This window comes from Lepisosteus platostomus, chromosome 7 (genome assembly GCF_059453375.1).
Source record: "Lepisosteus platostomus isolate fLepPlt1 chromosome 7, fLepPlt1.hap1, whole genome shotgun sequence".
NCBI lineage: Eukaryota > Metazoa > Chordata > Actinopteri > Semionotiformes > Lepisosteidae > Lepisosteus > Lepisosteus platostomus.
The window spans coordinates 39,007,150-39,032,472 of NC_142617.1; the positions used below are offsets into that span (position 1 = coordinate 39,007,150).

A 25,323-nucleotide genomic window follows, 5' to 3' on the forward strand; every position below is an offset into this window, starting at 1 on the left:
ATAACCCTCTGAAAGTTTTTTCCATTTCTTCACAGGGAACAGAAATCCAGGTGTAAGCAGTGTAGTGGCAAATGTTTTTAGGAACGACCACTCCTCCCCCCACGAGTGTCCCCAAGTGTTGCAACACCTACACAGCTGCCCACTTCTGTCACCAGCCAGGATGATCCTCCGTTAACCCTCACATCCCTGAGCTACCTTGTAAATTGACCTTTAGTCTTGCAAATATTTTATGACACTGATTCAATCCATCTATTTTCCAACTACTTTATTATCCAATTCAGGGTCGCAGGGGAGCTGGAGTCCATCCCGGCAAGCATAAGGCACAACGTACACCCTAGACAGTGCGCCAGTCTGTATCGCAGGGCACACAAACATTCATTCACACTCACACCAGGGCCCCACGTTCATTTACATGAGCCAGTCTTTGGACTGTCTTGGACGAGAACAGTGCTCAGCTACCAGTGCATCCCACTGGGGCCAGAACCGACCAGATTGGACCAAGGGACACAGTACTTAAGATCAGATAAGATCACTTTATTGGTCATATACAATTTTTTGGATTAGGAATTTGTCTTTTTGCATATCCCAGCTTGCTCTCCAAGAGACACACAGGCACACAGATGGAGGGAGAGAGAAGCTCGGGGTCAGAGCGCAGGGTCAGCCATTTATACAGCGCCCCTGGAGCAGTTGGGGTTAAGGGCCTTACTCAGGGGCCCAACAGAGTAGGATTCCTCTGCTGGCCATGGGATTTGAACCGGCAACCTTCCAGCCACAGGCACAGATCCTTAACCACAGTCCCAATTCTCCTTGCTTTAACTACTGGTGTCCCTAATAAAACAAGGACTGTGGAACACGAGGAACACTCTCATCCAGCACAACACACAGAGTGGGGAGCGAGGGAGCTGGAGGAGAGGATCCCTGTGAAGGATTTGCAGGAGAATGAAGCAACAAAGTGTTAGAGCCTTGGAGGAACTCTTTTTATTGTACAAATCCAGCCCCAGAACCCTTCTAAGAACACGAGTAGAGTCTTTGTGGTTTGTTAGAATGTACAAATTGCAGGAGTGATGTGTATCATGCAATTAAAGTTTATTTTGTTAAAAAAAAGTCTTTGGACTGTGGGAGGAAACTGAAGTACCCAGAGAAAACACATGCCAACAAGGGGAGAACATACAAACAGCACCCCAGGAATTGAACCCAGGGCCCCAGTGCTTCAAGGCAGCATTGCTAACCCCTGTACTACTGATTCCCCCAACCAAAAAAAATAAATAAAAGCAGCATTACACATTTTCTCTCCAAATCCTTTTGCTTCAGTTCTGCTTAATGGGCACTTTCAAGCAGAAAAGTTATCAGCATGTGGGCTTGTGTTGCCCTTCCCTTCCCATTCTGCAACAGCAACAACCCTCATTTATCCTGACAAGGCTTCACTTTGCACTGTGGGCAAGCTGTGTGCCAGCTACTGCAGCCAGAGCCGTCGCAATCGAAGGACAGTCAAATCCCAGTCAGCCCAGGAAAATCAGGCTCCATATCTCTCATCAGCTGATGCCGTGAGAGATGACCTTTTCACAAAACAAAAAGGCCTTGTGAACTTGCAACTCAGAAGACCGACAGTATTTAAAAAAAAATATGTCTGTATTTTGCCTCTAATGACTGAAGCAGACATTGCTGTAAATGTCTTAGTTAGTTGTGCTTGACAGAATTGTTCTGACAAGACAATGCAAAAGTAAATATCAAGGACATTATGAGCAGAAACCGCTTATAGAAGCAGTTCTTTTAATTCTTTTACTGTGAATCATTTTATTGTTGTTTCCGAGTTTCTGAGTACATTGTACAATTACCACTTTGTGAAGGAAACAAGGGTGCATCCTGAAAACTCTTTAATGGCAAGGGGTATTAAAAATGAAAAAGACTGTCCGATAACAATTATGAGATCTCAGGATACTGGCGAGTTTCATGGATCTTGAAGTAAAGCTCAGGAATTTTAATATTAAATTAAGAGTGCATTTATTTAAAATGCTGCTGTAAAAATGTTTTGCTTCTTTTTCCCCAGTCATTGGTGGGAGGATTTTCAAAAGAAGCATTTTATTCAACACATCCTTCCATTATTGGTTCTGTGTGAACTGGGGACATGTGTAAATCTCAACCTAATCAACAGAATAACTTAGTTTAGGATAATTTATAATAGGACACTGTTGACACAATATATCATCAGGGTCTTTTAGTTAAAAATGTTAAATTCAGCTTTTACATTTTAATTAAACGCTTCCACAAACTTGAACCAATTTTGTGTTGGCAAAGATAAGTCACAGGTTGTTACATAAAAAATAAACACAGCAAAGTAATAAAACAAAGACAGTAAACACCAGAGTGTGGCAACATTTCACTTTAAGGACCTTAATTTGCACATATTCAATATCTCTTTATTTTACAAGGAGTAGAATAAAAAAAACATAACACATTTAAAAAACGTACACAAACAATTAATCCAGACACCATTTCAGTTGATGTTGAATAAGCTTTACATAAGGCAATCTCAGCCCTCGATGAGATACAGAAACGCTGTGCTCTACAAAGGATGCTTTTGAGAGTCCGAGGGATGATCTTGGTATTTTTCAACAAGCACAGGTTAAAAAGTACTTCTTTTTTACTGTTCAGTGTTGAATTAACCCCTGCTTGTCACTTTGCAGCCTGCACACTGATGCTTCTTCCGACTCTAACCTCCTCAGTACTGTAGGCTCTGGCCTGGACTGGTCAACCACTGGTCCTCCCACCATTCCTATCAGAGGAGCATGCGAAAGAATAATTCTTATCTCAAGAATAATTCTAAGATCGCCCTTTCTTCTTGTGAGCTGTTCTCTGACTGCACGACTGTGAATGTGTTTAGCTCTGCGGATTAAAATCGGCCAGCCTGGTGAACTGCTCCTGTAAGACTGAGCTTCTGAGTTGACTCAGCATGCCATAACTGTAACGTCTCATGAAACCCTCTAACGTTCTCATCCTTTTTTTTATTGGCTGTTCACCCAGTGTAATAAATTCATTTAGATAACTTATCCTGCCCAGCCAGGACTCAACCCATGAAACTCCTGTCCTGGCAATAGATATGCTTTCCATTAGCACAGAGACATTTCTCATAAACATGGGTTTTATTTAGCACCTTTATCTGTCTGCTTCGACCTGCCTGAGCACAGTCAGCACTTCCAAAGACACCTTAAGTTTCCCATTGTCTCACAAAATGAGCGAGTTTCAACCACCCTCAAGAGCATCTGCATCAGGCCTCACACTACGTACTACGCGCTTGAAAGGATAAGGGTTTATCCCTTATAGTTATACTATATATAAAGTTAATAATAGCTTTATGTTTTTTTGTTAACCCTTAGATGTTTTCTGGTTGACATTTTTTAACCAAAATAACAAACAATGCTGTACATAAAGGATGTGTTCTCAGATAGCTGAATTAGTGAAGAAGTACATTGCTCACTCAAAAATACAAGCACCTTGTTAAACTTAAATTCAGATAAAAAACATTTGACTACATATTTAAAAGTCCTGTACATTTAAGGATTTTCCAATGTGTTCAAAGGTTTTTGAAAAGTAATTAATAAAAATCCACCTAAAATAAAAAAGACACTACAAGATGATCAAAATAAAAGATGTTTTAAGGCTCTCCCCTGAGCTTTCCCCATTGACTACATCAATAAATGAAGCCTCAAACATGATCACCTGTGTGTCTCTGTGTGGCTGGAGTGACAGTAAACAATCCTTTGAGCTAATCTCCACAGAGAACTCTAAGATGTCCCAGAATCTTTCCATGGGAACATTCAATGAAGACTTGAAAAAATACCCTCAGATCAATATGCTACAAGAAATCAAAATGGAAAAACGGCCTCATCTAGCATCTAACCATCCATCTGTTCTTATGCTGGCTCTACGGCACACTGAGTGTATTCTGCATGACTGTGGTAGGGTGATCATCTCTAAGACCTTCAGTGAAATAAGGCTTAAGAGGCTCTTCTCTCCCCTAGAGCCCCAGCAGGCATGTCTGTGTGTGTTGTTGAGTAGGTGTGTCTGCATATATGTGTGAGTCCGCATTTCTCCCTCCCACGTCAATGTGACATCGTCAGTGTGCTCCGCCTCTTGGAGTCTCTCCGTGGAAACGGGACAAAGCTCTTTACTTCCTTGAAGGACAGCCCTGGGGGAGGAAGGAAGGAGAAGTCAAATAATTAGGCAAATCCAGGGTAAAAAATCCAGCAGTGTCAGAGCAAACACTAGATTTATCCACCGGGTGGCACTGTATATGAGCAAAATAGCTTGGCAAACTCATATTGGCGACTTCCTTCTCAGCAAACACGAAAGATGTAAAAGCACTGAATTTATTAACCATAATACTCTGAGTTACTGTAGCCATGACCCTCACCAGGACAAGAGGACTAGACAGACTGATTATTAGTGTAATAATAGAAGGTGGAGAGTCAATGTATTGGCTCACGTTTCCACTCATTGACCGGTAAGGTGGCGTTGTCATGCGTGTCATCGTAAGGTTTGGTCTCAATGTCATCCTCGGGGTCCCGTAAGCTGTCAAAATACGGGTGAGCCAGGGCCTGGGCCGCAGTCAGTCGCCGGTCGCAGTCCAGAACCAGCATCTTTTCCAGCAGGTCCACCGCTGGCAAGAAAGAAAGCCTCAGTCTCAGCACACACACACAGAAACACAAACCTCCAGCTCTGTGTAAGTTGTTAAAAGGTCCAGCCCTGCAGGGCTGTTTGACTGGTAACACAGGAAGAAATGTAACTGCCCGATGACCCCTCCCCCCCTTACCCCTCCCATTCCAGTTAACCACAGTTTCACTTTTTAATTAGCAGCTCAAAGCTGCTGAACACAGCGCACAGAACCTGTTACCATGGAGACCAGCTGCACAAGGACACTGCCTGTAACTGCAGAGACCAGATTCTCACTGCGCTACCCAAGTGGGAAGAGGTGGCGCGTGTGTTGGGGGTGGGAGGAGGTCTGACTGCTCACTAATAAAAGCACATGAACATACTCACACACACCTATGCACATAACTCACCTACAGTACACATGTACAGGGCCATTTTACAGTAGCAAAATGCTTTAATATTACAGAATAATGCTCAGAACCTGTACTGGCAATGTGTATGTTACCTATTGAAATTATTTGGTATAATGATACTAGCAATGGGTAGTATTATTTCACAGGGAGTATTAAAAGCTGTATTAGCTACACCAGTAAGAGCTATTGCAGTACAATCTATACCATATTACCTGATGCACTACTAGTTATAGCAATTCTTGCTATGGCTGTATGAGTAAAGGTTGCACGGGTGTAGAAAGTAATAGCAGTATCGATGACGGTTGTAGAAAGTAACAGCAATATCGGTGCCGGGTGTATAAAGTAACAGCAGTATCGGTGCCGGGTGTATAAGGTGACAGCAGTATCAGTGACGGGTGTACAGGGTAACAGCAGTATCGGTGAGGGGTGTATAAGGTAGCAGCAGTATCGGTGACGGGTGTATAAGGTAGCAGCAGTATCGGTGACGGGTGTATAAGGTAGCAGCAGTATCGGTGAGGGGTGTATAAGGTAGCAGCAGTATCGGTGAGGGGTGTATAAGGTGACAGCAGTATCAGTGACGGGTGTATAAGGTGACAGCAGTATCAGTGACAGGTGTATAGGGTAACAGCAGTATCGGTGAGGGGTGTATAAGGTAGCAGCAGTATCAGTGACAGGTGTACAGGGTAACAGCAGTATCACAATGGGTGTATAAGGTAGCGGCAGTAAATGGGGTTCCAACTGTGGCAAGACTGGAAGTGGATGTATGAGCCGTGGGAGCACACAGACTCACCAGCTGGACTGGCTCGGGGGAACAGCAGGGAGAAGTCCTTCCTGGGGAAATGTGGGAGAGACCGCACATAGTTCTTCGCCTGGATGTCACCACACAGAGTGAAGAAAGAAAGGAGAAGCAATTGAATGATCTCGGCAAACATAACAAGCATAACAAGCAAGCTATTAACAACAACTTCTCAAATAATAACACATTTCCAAATTAGAACTATCTTGAATGTTGCTTATAAATATACTGAGGTATTAGCAGGGATTGGTTACCACCACATTATTATGACACAGTTAACCTATTATGAGCTTTAAATATTTTACAACAAGTATTACGTTAAAACAGTTAATTACCTTAAAAAACACAATTAGAAGCTACTCAAGCTTCATTTAGAAAGGGGTGCATCACCTAAAAAGTATAATCTGATTATTTTATTCCCAACCCAACCCCCACTGACTCCAGATCAGCAAAACCCCCACTGACTCCAGATCAGCAAAACCCCCACTGACTCCAGATCAGCAAAACCCCCACTGACGGCAGACCAGAGAATCCCACTGAGTCCGGACCAGCAGAACCCCAGCAGCTATATCACCCTGCAACCCAAACTGGCAAGCCACTGTAGCTAACAGATGTGAGCCTGGTCAGTACCTGGATGGGACACCTCCTGGGAAAGCTAACGTTGCTGCTGACAGTGGTGTCAGTGGAACCAGTAGCAAGTGCTCACCTAGCTGCCTGTGTGGGTCCTAATGCCCCAGTATAGTGACAGGGGCACTATCCTAGCACCATCCACCATCTATCCATGGGATAGCAACAGGAAAACTAAAAGGATGGAGGATGCTATGCCATGGAAGAACCTGCTAGTCTCTGAAACATGAATCCCCGAGACTAGTGCAGAGCCTTGCCACATTAAAGTGATCACCTCCAACACTAGGGATTTTTCTATCGTGGTCTACTTGTGCTCTCTTACTATAACTAAGAAAAAAGCAAATAGGTTTTCAAATGAGAAGAGGCCATTTGGCTCATTTGTGCATCTGCCAGTTTACTAGCTAAACTACTAAAGCTACTAGCTAGTCTACAATGTTAACTGTAATGCCTGGACTGGGAGCCATTGCCAAGGGTGACCAGCTCATTCACACGGGGACCAGTCGCGAAAGAACAAGGTTGGGCTTCCTCACAATTAGACCAACTGTCTATCAATTAGGCAGCCAATCCACCGGTTAATCATCTAATCGAGCGGGCTATTTAAGGCTGAACTCTCCACTAGATCGGTGCTCTGACACTGAGCTCATACTGCTGTAAGGCTACTGCTTATGCGCTCCTAAAAACACAACTTTCTTCACTATCACTATCGAGCAAGCATCGATCCAGCAGAAACATGCCTCTACCTGGAAAACCTCTCGCCAGCACTCTCTCCATCAACCCTGCTGCCTCCTTTCAGGCAGCTCCTCTCTCGCTGGTCTCCCTGCCCTCTTCTCAATAGACAGTCCTCATCCTCCCAAACTGTTGGCTTCACTCACTACTTAACCTCAGAATGTATGCTCATCCCTCTGCTCCCCAGAATCTCGTGCTTTGTGATCTTGCTGCAGGCCTACGCCAATCTTAGTCATATTATACTAGGTACAGAGATGGAGAATAAAGAGAGATCAAAAGGGTGCAGACAGACTGGATATGACAGAGATCTTTACCTCCTGACTTTCCAGTTTCTGAATAAACTCAGGACCTGGCACACCTGTGACCTTCATAATCTGGGTGAGCTGGTCCATGTCTGAGGAATTAGAGGTCAAGGGTGAAAGCGCACAGAGTAGGACAGGGACATGAGAGTAATTCTTAAAGGTTAAATGGACAAAAATGGAAAGATCAAGTAAAATTCACATTAGAAAAGGGGAAAACCAGGTAGTGGGTCTCTTACCACAGACCCCCCCCGGATCGAACCAAAGAGAATAAAAAGGATACAATCTTTCCCCTTAAAGAGCGTCCTGCCGTTTATCATCTCAGCCATGATGCAGCCCACAGACCAGATATCCACTGCGGGAAAGGTGAACAAAGAAAGAACTGTCAGTGAGAAAAAGGATGGCAAATCATTGTGGGGCAAAACTCAAGACCTGCTCCTGGGTCTATACCATCAAGAACACAGAACTCATTCCCCAGCACATTTTTGTCAAAATAGAATTACTTTTACATGTGTCAAACTTTACACTGAAACATTCTTTCCTTAAAAATGCTATTTTAATCATTTTAATATTGTTAACATCATTTTTGCTAGTTACAATAATGTTCAGCATGCATGACACCATTATCTTCAGACTGTGACATACAGATACACAGATGAATGTAAATGACCTCAGTTTTGGTGCACACTTGGGCAGTACTAAACTAAAACTGAGACATGCAACAGTCTACTACTGGACAACACCTCAGACAGTGGAGGGAGGCATCCTTTTGGGGCTACAACCTACTGTATATTTTATTGATCCAAAATCAGCAGGATTTTAGATGGATTTTGGTGATTGACCAAGGGTCTGGCTTAAAGCGAGACTGCAACTCTATTTTTATATTTCAAGGTTAGAAAGAATCAGCGTTGATGCATGGATTTCAAACCACCATAAAAGTGAAATGGACACAGTAACTTGTAAAATCACCTAAAAGACAAAATTTCCAGATATGCTCAGCACCATATTGTGCGATTCAGACTTCCAGTGATGTGTTGCGGCATTATTACAGTTAACATGCAGGCTTGTGAATACATCTCTTTTAATCCAACATAAATATTTCTTTTTGATTTCAAGACAGTTATGCCGACAAATACTACTTACTTGCAGATCACTTTGGAACATTTCTGCGGTCAAATGCCCGCTGCAGAGCCTGTACTTACTCGCTTGTGCATCACATTTCCCGACATTAGGGTGACTAGTGAGCAGGAAGGGCTGCATCACGTCACACTTCCTGGGAACTTGAATGCACGTTTGCGACAACATGGCGACTGTCCAGTGCTTTCACAAACATCACGATTTTGTGCTTAATTCAAAATTTGTAAAATTTTTCTATGACGTCAATTTATTTTGTTGCCGAGATTTAATAACTGCCAGAGAAACCATGACTGCAGTTCCCCTTCCAACCCATTCTCCTCCTGGGGAAAAACAGCAGAACCCTTTGCCTGAATCTGCCTTCAAGACTGGGCTCAAGGGGTATTGGCAGCTGAGTTTTACTCCCCACTTTTCGGTGAGAATTACGGTGCTATAGCTGCAGATTGAAAAGACTGCCTCAGTGTTATGGTATTGGGAAGCTGTACTTTTTTACAGCCAGGCTATTCAAAACCAGAAAAAGTCTCAATCCAAGTATCTTAAGTGTCTGCGTTAAAAGATCACTGCAGCTATGCGTAGGAAACAGATGAAGCCTAAATCAAACGCAAATCCGATTCCTAAGAACACACATCAGGTTTTGTGCTAGAACAGAATTGAGATCTTACTTCTTACAGGCTGTCCAGTCCTGGGTTTGGGCTGCCCTACTCTAGACATTTAATTCTGATTTTGCAGCCTCTAAGCATTGCAGATTCCAACTGGTTAACAGGCTGCGTTTTTGTACTTTATTTAAAAGATTTAGTCACTTCAGAACAAAATTTCATCACAATGAAGACTTGGGTTGTACTTATTTATACAGCAATCAGAATGAAATATCCCACTCAATTATACAACGGTAAAAGAAAGGATTTGAACTCTCAACCCTCCGGTAGGAGGCTCAAAGCCTGAGGCTCTGCTGCTTTGCTGGACTAAGTGAAATGATATAGTTCCTTGCCAGTCTGAGTGTAGTGCATCCAGTTGAGAATAACCTCGGGCGCCCGGTACCACCGTGTCACCACATAGCCAGTCATCTCAGGCTCCGCATGCCGGGCCAGCCCAAAATCCAGGATCTTCAGGACAGGAAGAGAGAAAGGTGGTGAGGCCAGGGGACCAATGAAACACACAGAACATGGTGCAATGACACAGAGCAGGACACAGAGAGGGTGACGGTGGGGGAGAATGGAAGAAAGGGATGGGCAAACGAGAGAGGAGAAAAGAGGAAACTTCAAAAGAAAAGATAAGGAGAGGGAATAACAAAACGGGTGCAGGGCCGAATTAGGCCAGTACCCACTATTGATAAACATACAGAAAAGAATATTAAAGTATTGGCTACACCTAAAAAACAGCGACCAAAATTCCTAGCACCACAAACCCCTGCTGAGCCAAGAGCTGAGCCCAAAACAGAGCCCCCTGAGCCAGCTGGTCCTGAGGCTCACTGACCTGAGCCACACCGACACTAACCAGCCTCAGGACAGCACTGCTAGAGCACCACAACCCAGACTCAACCACATCACAGCACAGATCAAACAGCAATATCTCACACACTGGGACACACACACACAAACACAACATAAACTGGAATGCTACAGAACCTTAAACAGACAATACACACTAGCTGAATATTTGACCAAAATAAAAAATAACAAACAGAAACAGACCCTGACGAAGTACAGGCTCAGTGACCACAACCTGGCCATAGAAACTGGGCAACACAGGCAGACCTGGCTGCCCAGAGAGGACAGGCTGTGCTCCCACTGCCAGCGGGGAGAAATAGAGACAGAGGTGCACTTCCTACTGCACTGTGACAGATACTCTGGGATTAGAGAAACATTCTTCACTAAATTCAGAAATCTAATCCCAGAGTTCCCACACCTGCCAAAACCACAACAGGTCCCAATCCTACTGGGAGAGGGAGGAGGGAACTCAGTTGATCTGGCAGCCCAGTATGTGATCTCCTGTCACAGCCTGAGGAACAGTGAGTCTGTCTCCCAATAATGCTCCAGCCACCTACAGTATATGTCAATATTTTATAATATGTCTTTGTTGTAAATGTCTGTAACATGTCTGTAGATTTTATTTTACTTCTATTTTTTGTTTTGTTCCATGTTAATTGTATTATTTTTATTTGCTTTGGCAACACTGATTGTACCCATCGGTCATGCTAATAAAGCACCTTGAATTGAATTGAATTGAATAACAAAAGAGAATACTGGGTGAATTGTAAAAGGACTTAATCACAACAAACAGCTTTGAGCAAAGCTGACAGAAATCCACCAGCAGATCACAAGAAGGAGACTCAAAGTCAAAAACTACCCACTTAAGGTATCATGTCAAAAGTTCAATAAACTCACTGAAAGTAGGTTTTTATTATTGGCACGACATAACCCAACAGCAGTCTCAGCATTCTGAGATTGAGCATCAGTTCATCTCTGTGATAGACACTCACAGCTAATTCCAAAAACCTGAGCCACGATAATAAAAACCAGGAGAGAATGTAACAGCCAGGAGTTGTGTCTCCTCTTCTCTCCCATCTATGTGACATTTTGGCAACTAAAATTACAGTGAACTAGTTTCTTTTGAATTTTATAACTAATGATCATGAATTAGAGCAAACAAAATGAAAACCAGAGCAAAACGATTTTCCAGCCACAGATGTTTTTGTAAACCTCTCTAAACATACCAGAGCTTAGTGGAGAGTTTTTCAGTGGACTTGATCTCTGCGTTGGTTTGAACAGCAGCATTAGCTAATGAGCCCGCTGTTCTCTAGCTCTTTAATCAAGACCCTACAGGCTGTACCTATTGGACAGTGAACTGTAACCAGGAATCCTTTATTTGATTTACACTATGCACTGCAGCAGCAGAAACAAAAACTACCTTCAGTTCACAATCTTGATTAACAGCCAAGTTGCCTGGTTTCAGGTCCTAGGAGAAAAAAAAAGAGAGTAAGAGGTTAGGGGATTAGGGTTTAATATTTGGTGCCCATTTCACTGGTCTCGTTCTGGAAAAGCTTCATCAAAACTGGTACAGCCTCAGCATATCAATAAAGGTATTTCTGAATCTGAGTTTCAGAGACACACAAGGGAGGGAGAGACCTGTGAAGCAACCTTCACTTGTTGTCCACGAAGGTTTTGTTAAGGAAAACCATCCACAGCCCATATCCTCAGGTGTCAGCCGATACATAAGTTCTCCAGAATCACTTCCTACTGAGGGTTACAACCCTGAAGACCTAACCACCTCATTGCAATGTACTTCACTAGAACCAGTTCTGGGCTATAGGCTATTTCTATCTGAAAGTACTGCACTGTAACTAGCTGGTAATGTACTGCTCTGTGCGTGGTCTGATTAATGACTGTGCTCCAGAATTTTTTTATTAAGGCAGGCTGGAGAAACTAAGAGTACAGTGACCCAGCTAACCTGTAAACAAAACAAGAAAAAAAAACTCTGCATGAGTGCGACACCCTGTCGGACTCTGGCATCGAGCAGCGATTATGCAGGGAAGACAGGATGGCCTTGCAATGTGCTGCTGGCAAACAAGGACAGAGCCTCCACCCCTACACTCCCCCTCTTCCTCTCCCGGCAGGATTCGAGGTCACTCTGCCACAGCCAGCTCACCAGTGGCTTCTCGCACACTGGGACACCCCCTTCAGCCTTGGGGAGGCAGGCGTGGTCCAAGTTCCAGCTGTCTGGCAACTCAGGACGGCTCTGGGCAAAGCACATGCAACCAGACAGCGCTGTCCTGTCCTACACTTCACACACAGAGCCCTTCCAGACTAGCTTTCATCCTCCCACCCCAGAATCCTCACCACTGGAAGTGGGAGCAACCCCAGGTTAGAAACAGGAAATAAAGAGCACAAGAAGAAGAGATACTGTTGGGAACAAAGGAACAAGACAGTATCATGGAGAAGATGCAGATGGAATTTGTATTATACAGAGAGAATTCCTGAAGACCACAAAGGTTAATATGCAGTTGGAAGACAAGAAGAACAGCACATATTTTTTCTGTTTGTATAGATTGAACCATCTAGGGGATTGGATTGTTATTCTTGAATCTCTGTTTAATGTTCTGTTTCAGGGTAAGGAGCATGATTTCAGTTGGAATGTAATTTAATTAAGGGGGTGCAGCTCATAACTAAACTGGCTCAGATCCCTCTTCAGTATAACACATTAACAAAAATGTTATGGATAGTTTGCCGTTAATCATGTCTGAGATCTGCTTACACGTAATCTTACTAAACTGCAAGTAATCTTACTGAACTGCTTTCATATTTAACTGAACCAATCCAACACTGTCCCAGGACAGCAGTGGTTAAAGATCAAAAGGAAGCAACAAAACGTCCTGGTCTGAAGCCCTCAGTATCAGGAGAATACATTCTTGGCCTAAAGGAACATGGTCTAAGTAGGGAGACATTCACTCACACCTGTTCCGGGCACACTTTATAGAACGGTCCTCTCCCATCCCCCCTGTCTGCAATTAGGTTTTATTGCGGGGTTGACCCCAAGATACAACCATAAACCCAGTCCCTCCCAACTGAAGGAGACTTAATTTTATATCTAACATCACTTAAGTCATTTTAAACATACAGTATAAACCAGAAACTACATCTAACAAGGTGAAATGAACTGAAATCTGAAGGCCTATTACAGGAAAGAGTCAGGTGGGACACCTACCTGTCTGTGTTCACAATATACAGTATGTCCTGATCTGACTAAACACCACTATTTTAGGGAGGCTGACTGGGCTGACTTTTACAACAGTGAAATGAGCCCTGGAACTGACGCAGTCACCTCACTATAGGCATTATCATCAGGAAGTCGAGTGCACTGCCTCAGAACAGGAGGCACTTCTGTATATAACGTGTGGAGGTTGTAGCACAAGCAGCATGAAAACTCAGGGTGTGGCTGAATCACTGGGGGTAATTAAACAATTTCTTAACACTAAAACCACCAGAGAACTGAGATGTGCTGAAAGAGCTTTGTCTCCTTTGTTATCTTTTCTTTTGGATGATCTCACTCTGAGTACACCGCTCACAGCCAGAAACACAGCCAGTAGCGGTAACTGCCAACAGGTTCCAGCAAGTCCTGCCTGAAGTGCTGTCTGTCGTACAGGAACATAATAGTCAGGAGTTCACCAAAGCGCTTTTCTTCCACAGCAGAGAGAACCTGTCACCAAAACCCAGACTCTTCTTTAATCTTTCATGCCCGGACACAGCCTAGTTATGGAGGAGGGCACAGTGTGAGGAAAGTACAGAATGATCTGGATACAGAATAGAAAGCCAAATCTAATCTCACTCAGGAAAATAAAAGGCCAGTTTACAAAATGGCAGACAACCAAAGATTCTACAGGATAGTCCTAGGAGAAATAGCGCAAGACTGTGACAGTCACTGATCTGCCAGCTGATTTATAGCTGGCCTGTAATTTTTAGCAGTCATCTCTGCAGCAAGAATGTCACTCCTCCAACTGTAAAACATCCTTTCTTACACCCCCCCAGCCCTGGGGGGCATGTGTGGCAGAGTCAAACACAGGCATCTAGGAATCAAAACCAATTATTTAAACACACAAAAAAGTATGTGGAAACGAAGAATACAATAGGGTTCACTCCTTTTCAATCTTTCAGTTCTGCATGTGTAGAAATCAGCTTAACAAAATCAGTTCCTCGTGTTGCTCATTTAAACATGCTTATCCAGCCATACTTAATTCATATTTTGTTTCCCACTGAACGATAGGAGCATCACCACAGGCAGATTAAGAATTTTCTGTTTACCAATGTTATTGTCTTAAAAAGACTACAGAAAACTATCTTTCTCCTGATTTGAATAATGTGTCAGTTAGTGCCGAACATACACAGGAGCCGTAGGATTCTGCACATTTAAAATGGAAAAAAACACACAGTAATTTTGTCTCTTCTGATATATTCAACAAATGTAGCCTATTTTTCCTGATTCAATTTCCTACCAGTGATTAGGTTGTCTCTTCCTACCATACTGCAGGTTCTATAACCATTCAAGAATAAAATGTTCTTTTGCTCTAGATATGCATTTCAGTGCCTGGATGGTCAGCCTGTTCAGATGATAAAATAAAAAATAATTCACCTACCCTGTGAATAATCCCAGCTGAATGAATGTACTGTGGGAAAAAAAGGTAAGAAATAGGATGATTCATTTACAGGAACAAGGTGTAATAAAAAACAAGCCAAGAACAATTTCTACAGAAGTTGTTTTTACCCAGAATGGTTTTACACAGAAATGTAAGTTTTGTCTCATTACTTTTTTGAACAACACAGGGCATGTTTCAGGGTATTCAGTTTTTTCTTTTTCTTTATTCAAGATGTAAAAACATTCTAAAAAACATATATTTAACACTGCAGCTCTTTACGCAAAGAGAAAAGAGCTTTTGGCAAAGTGTTGCCAGTGCCTAGAACAGGCTATGAAGCCAAATAGTTCAAGCTGATACCCTTGTTTCCTTAAAAAAACAGCTGGGTGAAATCTCTTAGCTTAATCAACAAATAGAAACATCTCAGACCAGTGAGTGTCGTATTTCATGACCTTAAGTTCTTACAACACAATCAGATTATCAAAAAAAAAAGAACTTTGATTAATACCAGTATACCAGATTAATACCAGACTATTGGGGGTGAGAGCTTTAATGCCAAGAATGACGTGACTTGGGGAGATCAGTTAAACTTGGCTTCAGGCTGAAATAAAATTGCAGGCTCCTCTTAGAGAACGTCTGTTTGAAACTGACTCACCTACCTTTAACCCACTGAGCATCTGGTAGACCAGAAACTGGATCCTGTCCTCAGACAGCAGGCCCTTCACCTTGGACAGGTCAGTGTACATGTATGGCATCACCAAGTAGCTTCAAAGCAAACAAAAACAGCGACAAGAAAAATCAACAAGATTCACATACATTTAAAAAAAAAAGAAGAAATAGCTGTCATCTCCAGCCATCACAGGCCACAAGGTCTTGTAATTCTCTTTCCATACAAACTTTCAAAATGCATAGTCAATTCATCTCTTTCCCCAGGTCTGAATTGGGCAATGATCTAAACAGACAACTCCTGATTTGCAACACAAATTTCACATTTCCAACAGACTGGTTTTTTCTAGATAATTTTCATTCACCCAACCAATCACAGTACTGCAATATTCCCTATACCCCATTCTTATAAGCTTCCAAGAGACAGCGAACAGTAAAACATACAAGTCATGGAAATCTTCCAAAGAGGCGGCAGGAGTGAACACATCTAGGAGTCCGATCACCTGGAACACAGAGGAAAAGGAGGGGCTGTTTAACAAAGAGGCAAAGCCTTCATTTTAAACCCTTAAACAGATTTTAAGCAGGATTTGTTCCGTGGGTCTATGTCAGTCCCCCAGATTGAATCTGACTGACTCTGGCAGTGGACTGCTTTTGAATACAGCACGTTCATCACAAAGGCTTCAGAAAGAAAAAAAAGAATCTAAGTCCTAAAGGCCAAACAGAGCAATGCCTAGTGTGCGAGACGGAGCAAATGCACATAAGAGAGACTTCGGAGGTGTAGATTTCTGATGCAGTTAACGTGCAAATTTAAAAAATATACAGAGAAATTCCCCCACCCTGAAACTATCAGCTGGCATTTTATTTTTGTGGTTTCTCTGGCATATAGACAGGACCCCACCACCACTACAGCAGGGAAAGGATTCTCCAGGTTTTTCCCCACAGTAGTTCCATGCCTGACATGATACATTTACTGTTCATTTTTTACTTGACATCCTTCCTGAGCACAAAATACGGCATTTTAATATAAAGGGTGTATGTTGCCTTGCTTATCTTAGCATTTTAAACTACCTGAAATTAACCTCTTCAAAAAGAAGTCTCTCCCACAACAACTAAACTATTCATCCAACACCCAGTAAACATCTATTCAGGCATTATCAGTGAGAGCAACCCTGCGCCTATCACAGAAACACATAACAGGGAGCATAATTGGAACCACACCCAGGACTGGACACCAGTCCATCACAGGGTGGACAGGAACAATTTAGAGAACAATTAACCAAGCAGGTGGAAGGAACCAGGAGCACCCAAAAACATCCATCTGAATACCCCTTCAGGACCAGCGGGGTAATAGCTCCAATCACCATGCCTAAAAAAAAGCAATTAGCAATTATCTTTAAAATACTACAGCAGAGGAAGTCTAATTATCATCTCATTTTGGACGTCAGCACTAGGCCATGCTACACAATGCTGCAGCTTATGTGTCTGCTCCATTTTGTGCTTGGCATTATGCTCCAGCTTGTAAAGGCAGCTCATGGGTCGGAAATGACAGACGGCCTGACTCACGTTCTCGTGTTTCATGTGTTTGAGCAATCGCAGCTCCCTGTAGGCTCTCTTGGCAAAGATCTCCGACTGGAAGGGCCGATGGAGCTTCTTAATGGCCACCTTCTCCTTGGTTTTCTCATTGATGGCTGAGCTGAGGGCGAGAGGGAAGAGTCTGTCATGGGGCAGCAGGGCAGAACAAATCACGCTGGGCCCTGATGAGGGTCTAAGAGCAAGCAGGAACAAGACAAACCGGACTGCTGGAAGGTACTGCCAGCACAAGCAAGTTCAGACCACAAGCTTATCTTTTTCAAATTGCTCAGAGTGTGGCTGGGAAAGCTATGGCCTGTAACAATATAGTGTGGTTTAACACTGGACTATACAGTACAGCAATTCCTCAGCTTTTGTTTAGCTGTTCCGATTGCTTATAGGCTATTTCAGAGAACAACAAAAAAAAACCCATCTAATTCAGCTGATGTTGCTTTTCTTTGCAGGCTCAAAGGTTTTCAAGAGTAGGGTGTTCAAGCATGCCCTGTAGGAGAATTTCGACCCAAGTAGTTTAACCTTATGTTAAAGACAAGCTCTTGTCAGCTGATTCTGACAGTGATGATTCCTCCCAGTGGCTGGTGACACAGAGACATATTTTGTAAGCTGTGTGTTTTAAAGAGAAGGAAGATACTACATTCTACTTTTTAGGTCATTTTTCATCTGTCTCCGTCTCTGTATTCCCAGGCTTTTGAATTCTTAAGTCATTTATAGGGGTTCTGAAGACGTCCAATCTGGGAAAGTGCTTGTTCAGAGTCAAGGCTGAGTCTTACAGCTCAGGCATCACTGGTGTGACTCTGGGCTCTGCAGTTAGCCAGACATAGCCGGAAATTCCCCGGATGACTTATGCACAACTTGATGAGCGCAACCAGAGTTGGATGAGCCAGAGATTGCCTTGTCCTGCTGTACGGACAGCACCTCTGTGATGTGCTGAGTACCTGTGAGTCTGCAATGCTGTCAGTGAGAGCAGTGTCCCTCCTCCAGCTTGATGCTGACTCTGCTATGTAAGGCACCCTGGGACTCACAACCGTGAAATGGGGAGATGGCTCTACTGGGCTCAAGTTTGGAAGGAAAACACTTGAGATCCCATAGCAGAGAATAGTGGAATTAAAAAAGTAAGGGTGAGAAAGTTTAACAATGTTATTTCTGAAACACTGAATGCCAAAAATTATGTATCTGATACATTTTTCTAATGAGATAAAAACTAGCTATAGTATGTCTAAAAGGCTGGTTAATAACAGTGACCTGCACATGCTCCCAGCCTCTGAAACACCACACTGTTACTCTATATCAAAGGATGTTCTTTAAACTTCTGGCACAGCTGGACTCCCAAAAACATTGTGGAATCTCTACCACATGTGGCTTTGAGCTGTTTTTTCTCTCTCATTGTTTTAAACCGATTTCCTGTGATTCATACTAAACTCAATCAAACCATCGCTTTCAGCTAATGTGGCTGATTTTCCAGTTTTCCAGGACATGGCCTCACAGCGGTTGGATTTCATCTATGCAACAAAATCAAAACAGCACAAGCGCCAAAAAGCTCCAATGTGTTTGCACAATCCTGTTTAGCCAGGGGAAGGATTTAAAGCTAAACACTCTAGGCTCTGGTGTTTATGTCTTCTGACAAACAAGAACAGAGAACAGCCTAACTTAAACAGGAGTGCGGTATTTCACACTGAATTCCTAGAGCAGCCAGCACAGTGCTATGTAGTTTATTTTACCTGTTTCAGGCACTACATCAGTTAACTGCACACCCATGCTGGAAGATCCTTATATATGTTTGTATTAGATCATAAGAAAGGTTGTAGATTAAAGGTGTCCATTCAGTCCATCTAGCTTGTTTGTTAATTAGTAAGTTAATTGATCCAGGGATCTCATCCAGCTGATTCTTGAAAGAAGGCAGGTACAGTAACATAGCTGGGTATCGTGTTCCAATCTCACACAACACCACACACTCTAGTATTATTTATTCTCATCAGAAAAACAACAAAAAAGACCCTTTGAGACAATTTCTCATTATGGGCAATGGCCTATAAAATACTGGCAAAACTGAGCACTTTTGAACAGAACTAAACTTCCCTCCTTCCCTCACTTGCATCATGCCCTTATGGTCCGCAAGTAGAACAGGCCACGAAGGATTCTTACAACATGTCTAAATAAAACAGTGCCTGTGCGAGAGCTCAGAAAGAGCAGCAATTCATTCCACCAAATTACATTCATGTCATTTCTTGTTCTGCGATACAAACCAGGGGCAGAAAACATTACGCACATCAGCATACACTGACATGACGTTGGTAGCCCACACCGCCAACTGTTCTGTTCACTAAATCAGGCGGCAGTGTAGTTAAACTAAGTTCATTTGAGAGACCATAAGACTTGAGAGTTTACTGCACCCTCACTCATCTGAACAAGAGGACATGGAGTTTGATGATACTCTGTGAACACGTTCTTCTGCAGCTCTACAGAACACACTGTCCAAATCCATTCGAGACTCTCCCACCGTCCCCTGAACGCTTGATGCTCTTTCTGACGGCTCTTTTCTCATGCAGTGTAGTCTTCATCTTGACTTTGCCACTTCAGTGTGCTATATATTTTTTTTCTTTCAGTTTGTTTTTCCTTTGGTGGTGTCCGGTTTGTGCGGGCCATTCTACAGCACTCTGAGTCTCTGGAAAAGTGGTCACAGATCAAACCGGAAGATTGCTAATAATGAGGTGATGGAGAGCACTGCTGGAGATGGAGGGGGTCAACGCTTCTATACCATAAGACAGACAATGAAGCACCAGACTGCACCACTGTGTTCCTCTCAACACACCATAACAACACTATGGCGTCATATCTGCACAAACATCTAATTAAATATTGCAAAATGAAAGCCTCTCTCATTCAAAAACAAACTCATTTTACAGAACCAGATCAAGCCTCGTGTTCTTGAACAGATTTTCCCCCTGGAAAGACTGTTCCTTGTAATATCTTCATTCTTGTCGGGGTTACTTATTTTAAGCGACTGGGTTTCGTTTTGGTTAGCATCCCTAGCTTAACTACCACGAGCGGCATTAAACTTCTTCGTGTATTAATTTCATGCATTAAATGTAATCTTTTAATTTAACGAGATTGTCAGTTTACCTCGGTGGAGAAGAACATCTCATTTAAAGCGATGACCCGGAGTGTAACCCAAAGAAACGTCGCAGCTTTTAATAAAACTATTCTGAATTAATCTAAAGTATCTTTGAAGGAGATACGTTTATATGAGGGAATCTTGGTAATACTTTTTTTTCTAGGTGCATCTTCTGTGTGAAATTGGACTGTAATGCACTATGTGGTGAGAGGGGCTTCAATGTACAATGCACACAGCTACAAAATGCTAACTACACGAGTGAACTATATTTAAAATTGTGTCTGCTAACCGTTAAAAGCAAACAAAGGGGGTGATGGTTTCAGTTCGTGTAATCACACAAAAAATGAATCATACAGTAATTGTACGATACCATTTACGAGATTCGTTAAAACAGGCGACTTGGTTTTCATACAGCTTTTGCAAGCTAACAGGCGTAGATTTCTGCATGTTTATGTGCACGTTTCAGCTTGATACGAAGTGCGTGGGATGAATAGTTTGAATTTGATTGAGAAGCAAAGGCACGATCAGAAACTAGGCCCACTATATGAGGAGTTGAATGCTGCCAAGAGCGACTGTGCATCGCTGTACTGTACCACTTGCTTCAAATACTGCGACCTTGTAGTCAATTTTAATCAAACAGCTCAGTTCGTGCTTAAATAATAGATGCATTTTTACACAGGAAATGTAAATCGGAGTAAATATTTGTCCAGATCGCAGATCCCTGTCGACTGTATGGCTACAGCAATAAGATTTGCACACTTCAAGGCAAATCCAAGTTACAGTTCGCTGCACTCTTCACTGCCTTAGAAGTTCCCGATATTGTAATGCTATTTTCTGTTTATGTGGGAAAGTTTAAGGGTACATAACGATAGTATCAATAACGCTAAAATGAGACTATTTAAGCAGCTGAAACTTGAGTACATGAGCCGCAATTAATCTTAAGAGCAACTCACCACACCGTGCCGTACGCGCCCGTCCCAATCTGCTTGAGCGAGACGTATTTCTCAGACACTTCCCAGACCGTTTTGTTTATATCTTCCCTGCGGAACGCTTCCTTCTTGGAGTTCATAGTCCCCCCTAGTTGGATTTGCAAGAGCACAGTTTCCCCCGACACTCAGAGAGCCGTGAAGACGACAGAACCGCTGCAAACACCTCCCCCTCACCAGCCCGCAGCTACTCCACCTTCGCTCAAGCACAGCACTACCACAGCAAAAGCGAAACGGCTGACGTCACCCCTTCCCACTCGCTCCGAATCGCACCTGAGCTAGAAAAAAAAACCCAACAGCGCCCAGAGAAGCTGGCAAGTGGTTCGTTTCTGCCGACGCCCCCCTTAACTTTAAATGAAGGTGCGGATGTATACGCTATTCTGCGAGGTGCAAGAGAAGGTTAATAAAAACTGAACACAAGGCTGGTAGGAAACATGGTTAGATTATAAAAACTAGAATTCATAACTGGATGCTTTCAACAGATGCATTACTCTAGTGTTGCAGAGCATTCAACTTTCCAGTAGCAGGCTACTAGAAGAAAGAGGGGGAAGTAAACCCCATTTGCATTACGAAGACATTGTCTCACTTAGAATGTCAAATATCTATTGCATGGATGTTGAGCAGAGAATTTAGGGAGTGTTTGTACTGAAGCACCGCAGACATTTCACTTTTTCTGGTGGGCCCCAGTGCCTTTGCGCCACTTTCGCCCCTCTCCCCATTTAATTAAGAGGTGGTTCCCCATCACAGAGCAGCTCCATCTTGTCTACATGCAGGGGTGCCTTGGGCTGTTCACATTAGGCCGTAGTGGAGAAGCGATGCATTTTAAATGCAGCAAGCAAGAATGTGCCATAAAGACTTCTGCTCCAGTTTGTGGTGGTCCACACTAAATGAGGTACTGCGGTGGGGCAGTGTCTTAAAAAGCAAGAGGTCCTTCCACCTAAGCAAGTGGTGGGTGCATGGCCACATTTAGACTGCAAGACCATGGCAGTTTGGACAGAAGAATGAAGTAAGTGAGGGTCTGTAGAGAAGAGGCAGAATGCACCTCTACTCATGTGCATTGTTTTAATCCAGGAAGATACCAAGTCTCCATATGCAAGAAGTGTGACCAAACCAGATATCACGTTCTATTTTTATTTGCATATCGATTTACAGGATGTTGGCCAACAGGAACCCTTCTGAAGGGCCAGGCTGTAGTAGACTGCTCCTCAAGAAGCTAGAAGAGGGGGGAGAAAAAAAAAAGTCAGATTTAAAGATCTACCTCTTCCTCCCAACCCCCCTTCCAAAAAACAAGAACTTGCCTGTGTTGTCATCCTTGATTTGATTAAACCCTTCCTCTACGATCAGGCCAGGCCTCTCTTCATCCATGCTCCACGGGTTCTCTCCGGCATCATTCTGTAGTCCCACATCTTCCCAGACACCAGGCTCCTGCTTTGACTCCAGGTGGCCCCACTCCTCTCCCCCAGGCATGGTTAGAGGTGCTGTTGTGGTCAGCCGACCACCTTCATCCCCCCGCAGGTCAAGGGTGAGCACATCACTGGTTACCAGGCTCCTGGGGCCTGAAAGGGAGATGGAGGAGGACTTCAAGAGGCCCCGAGTCCTGCTACCTCACAGGGATCTAGGGAACTCCACAAGGTGCAGGTTTGAATTAAACCAGGCTATGCAGACATGTTGAAGCCAATACCCAACTGACAAGCCTGTAACCCCCCCCCATCCCAAGAAGAAAATTCCTGCCCGTACCCAAATCAACAGACCTGAAGCAAGACCAAGCAAGTTAGATCTGGGTTACCTTAAATCTGTAGATTGCCCATTACTTGGACAAGCGGAGGTATCCTGATCCTAGGACACTCACCTGCATGTGAGCCCCCAACACACACCGAGTCACAGCATTTGCAAACTTCATGGTTCCCATAAAGTTCTTCCCACCTGAAGCAGGACAACAGGAGTTAATATGGGGCCCCAGAACCCACCCACACTAGGCAGAACACAGGTTACCTTTCTGCCTCCCTATTGTAGGTACAAGCCTTGGTGCCAGGTGTGACTTCAGCTTTTGCCACAACCATGGTGCAGTGCATGTACAGCTCCGTCTCCATATGCTCCTGAAAGACATGGTTACCAGGTAGTCCGAATCCATCCATGGACATAAAGAAAGCCTTGTTCAGATGGAGCAGGTTCTACCTTGGACAGCTTTTTCTGGAACACGAAGGCATCAATGGTGAACCTGAGGACATCTTTCCTCTCGTGTGGAATAAACCTGGACTGACAGCCATCAGACTTGCTATCAACCATACACCTGATGTCAAGAGGAGCAGCCAGTGTTAACAACCAGTGATCCCATACCTACTTGCAAAAGTCAGTTGCACCTCTACACACACTTACCCAAAGTTATCAATCACAGTAAACTGAGGGTGCGAATGGTGGTTTGGGGTTACAGTTGCATAGCAGGATTGAATGAAGAGCCTCTGTCCACTAGTGGCAAAATAAGCAGTAGCCTGGAAGTTCATGGGCTGGCCCAGGTAGTACTTATCCTTTGGAGTGATTCTGTTCCAGACAGCTATTAAAAGATGAAACAAAACTGTTAGGGATCACGTTTACAAGGAAACTTGTAAGTGTGGGGAGGAGTTTACAGTACCATTGGTGGTAGCAAGAACAAAATTATGCTTGTTCTTAAGGTCCTTGAAGAATGTTCGTCTCGGGGCTTGTACAGGAACATAACCAATCTTGTAGGAGTAGTAGAATCTGCAAGAAGCCATATGGGAAAACCAGAGGTCAGAAGAACCCTACACTAGCACGAGAGCAGCTGAAATAAGGCTGAAAGATGGCACCTGTTATAGCGGCACTGGATGGGTACAGTGAAGGGAATGGCTCGGATAACAGGACCCTGGGGCACAGATGGGGTATACCGCAGTGTGTTCGAGTACACCAGCTGGCCACGAATGACCTGGCGAGAGAATTTCCCCACACTGAGGTCCCGCTTAGACTTGCGTTTGCCACCAGGAAAGCGACGAGTAATCAATCTGCTAGTTGTTCAGAGGCCATTACACATTTGCCACAGCGAATACCGGACCCGCTCCGAGCGCGGAGCAGACTTACCGACCACTCGCTTCCGCATTCGTGGAGGCTGTATTTGAAAGAGAAGTACCCGCGTGTAGTTTTGCTGACTTTGCAGTTCCCCAGGGTCAACTCCGACGGCTTGCAGGCGAAACCGTGCACACTCCGAGGGATTCTCACATAGATCTCGCTGTAGCCACACAGCACCAGCACCCCCGAGCGCCTGTCGGGTCTTGCGGGTTTCGGTTTTCGCCAGTATACGTGAGGAAGGAGGATTTTCCTGACGTGCTGCGGCAGGGGCCGTCTATCAGTGGAAGGCTTGAACGTCTCCTTGACCACCGCGGGAAACTGAACGTCTCTGGACATTGGAAGGCTATAGTACTCTCGAAGCAAGAGCCTGCTTGCATTTCCCGCGTCGGGTCGGACTCTGCGGTATTTCTCCGGTTCGTCGCGCGGCCATTGCAAGTCAGACCGGTTCTGCTCTTCCAGGGTGTCCCAGCCGCCTGTCTCGGCAGGGATCAATACGGGTAATAACCCGGCGTAAAAGCAGAAAACAAAGAAACACCGCCCCATTTCAAAGGGAACCCAAACGAAAATATACCTGTAAATTCCTAACCAAACTCCACTAAACCTGAAAGATGTTATGTGCAGGAGCGGCTGGTTGTTTTTATAGTGCCACTAGCAATTAGCACCAGCCACGTGGTAACGATTCAATTTTAATTCGCACAGCGTTCAAATCAATTAACCACCGATTGACAGATTGGTCTCTGTAGTTGTTAGCTGCCTTTGTGTGCTGAGGGGGAGGGAGGGAAGTTTGGACGCCTAGCAGATGTAATGGACTTGGACCATTTCACCATCTAAGACATTTGACTGAATTCCGAGTGATAATAGAACCAGCCATACAGCGCCAAGGCAAATTAAACCTTAAAATGTTGTTTAATTGTTGTTTTCATCACATTCATTTTGATAAAGTGAAAAGCATTTTTTTCTGTGTAGCTAGCTTTGGTAATCGTCTATTGTAAATCTGAATTAAGGGGCTACTGTTAAAAGTTTTCCGACGAAAGGAAAGCACAATATTTATTAGGATAGATAACCCAGGCGCCTAGGTTTGTGGCCATTCCAGAACCGAACCTTTTGATAAATTTAAGTGGCAAA

The 25,323-nt window shown here is 43.7% G+C and overlaps 2 protein-coding genes across 2 annotated transcripts; both read right to left on the reverse strand.

Moving 5' to 3' along the window:
* Positions 1 to 2,365: 2,365 nt before the first annotated feature.
* Positions 2,366 to 21,338, reverse strand: mapk13 (mitogen-activated protein kinase 13). Its single transcript, XM_088640190.1, has 12 exons — positions 21,088 to 21,338; positions 16,999 to 17,128; positions 15,880 to 15,938; positions 15,429 to 15,534; positions 14,773 to 14,802; positions 11,553 to 11,600; positions 9,634 to 9,748; positions 7,795 to 7,866; positions 7,527 to 7,606; positions 5,854 to 5,932; positions 4,484 to 4,657; positions 2,366 to 4,186 (listed from the first exon to the last, which is right to left on the reverse strand). Exons 1-12 carry the CDS (start codon positions 21,201 to 21,203, stop codon positions 4,101 to 4,103), a joined length of 1,095 nt encoding a protein of 364 aa, XP_088496316.1. The 5' UTR covers positions 21,204 to 21,338; the 3' UTR covers positions 2,366 to 4,100.
* Positions 21,339 to 22,237: 899 nt separating this feature from the next.
* On the reverse strand, positions 22,238 to 24,817 carry LOC148658688 (zona pellucida sperm-binding protein 3-like). The gene is made up of 8 exons (XM_088640191.1): positions 24,211 to 24,817; positions 23,943 to 24,058; positions 23,750 to 23,856; positions 23,497 to 23,671; positions 23,296 to 23,410; positions 23,113 to 23,216; positions 22,970 to 23,043; positions 22,238 to 22,676 (listed from the first exon to the last, which is right to left on the reverse strand). Exons 1-8 carry the CDS (start codon positions 24,739 to 24,741, stop codon positions 22,375 to 22,377), a joined length of 1,524 nt encoding a protein of 507 aa, XP_088496317.1. The 5' UTR covers positions 24,742 to 24,817; the 3' UTR covers positions 22,238 to 22,374.
* Positions 24,818 to 25,323: the final 506 nt, after the last annotated feature.

What these genes read in the sequence shown, in the direction of transcription:
- LOC148658688 (XM_088640191.1), bottom strand. Translation starts at nt 24,741, where the DNA reads ATGGGGCGGTGTTTCTTTGTTTTCTGCTTTTACGCCGGGTTATTACCC. An exon ending in TGTTCTTGCTACCACCAATG is followed by an intron (nt 23,672 to 23,749) that starts GTACTGTAAACT and finishes ATCTTTTAATAG; the next exon opens with CTGTCTGGAACAGAATCACT. An exon ending in TACAATAGGGAGGCAGAAAG is followed by an intron (nt 23,044 to 23,112) that starts GTAACCTGTGTT and finishes GTCCTGCTTCAG; the next exon opens with GTGGGAAGAACTTTATGGGA.
- mapk13 (XM_088640190.1), bottom strand. Translation starts at nt 21,203, where the DNA reads ATGAACTCCAAGAAGGAAGCGTTCCGCAGGGAAGATATAAACAAAACG. An exon ending in AACACATGAAACACGAGAAC is followed by an intron (nt 15,939 to 16,998) that starts GTGAGTCAGGCC and finishes TCTGTGTTCCAG; the next exon opens with GTGATCGGACTCCTAGATGT. An exon ending in CAGCTGGGATTATTCACAGG is followed by an intron (nt 11,601 to 14,772) that starts GTAGGTGAATTA and finishes TTTTTCTCCTAG; the next exon opens with GACCTGAAACCAGGCAACTT.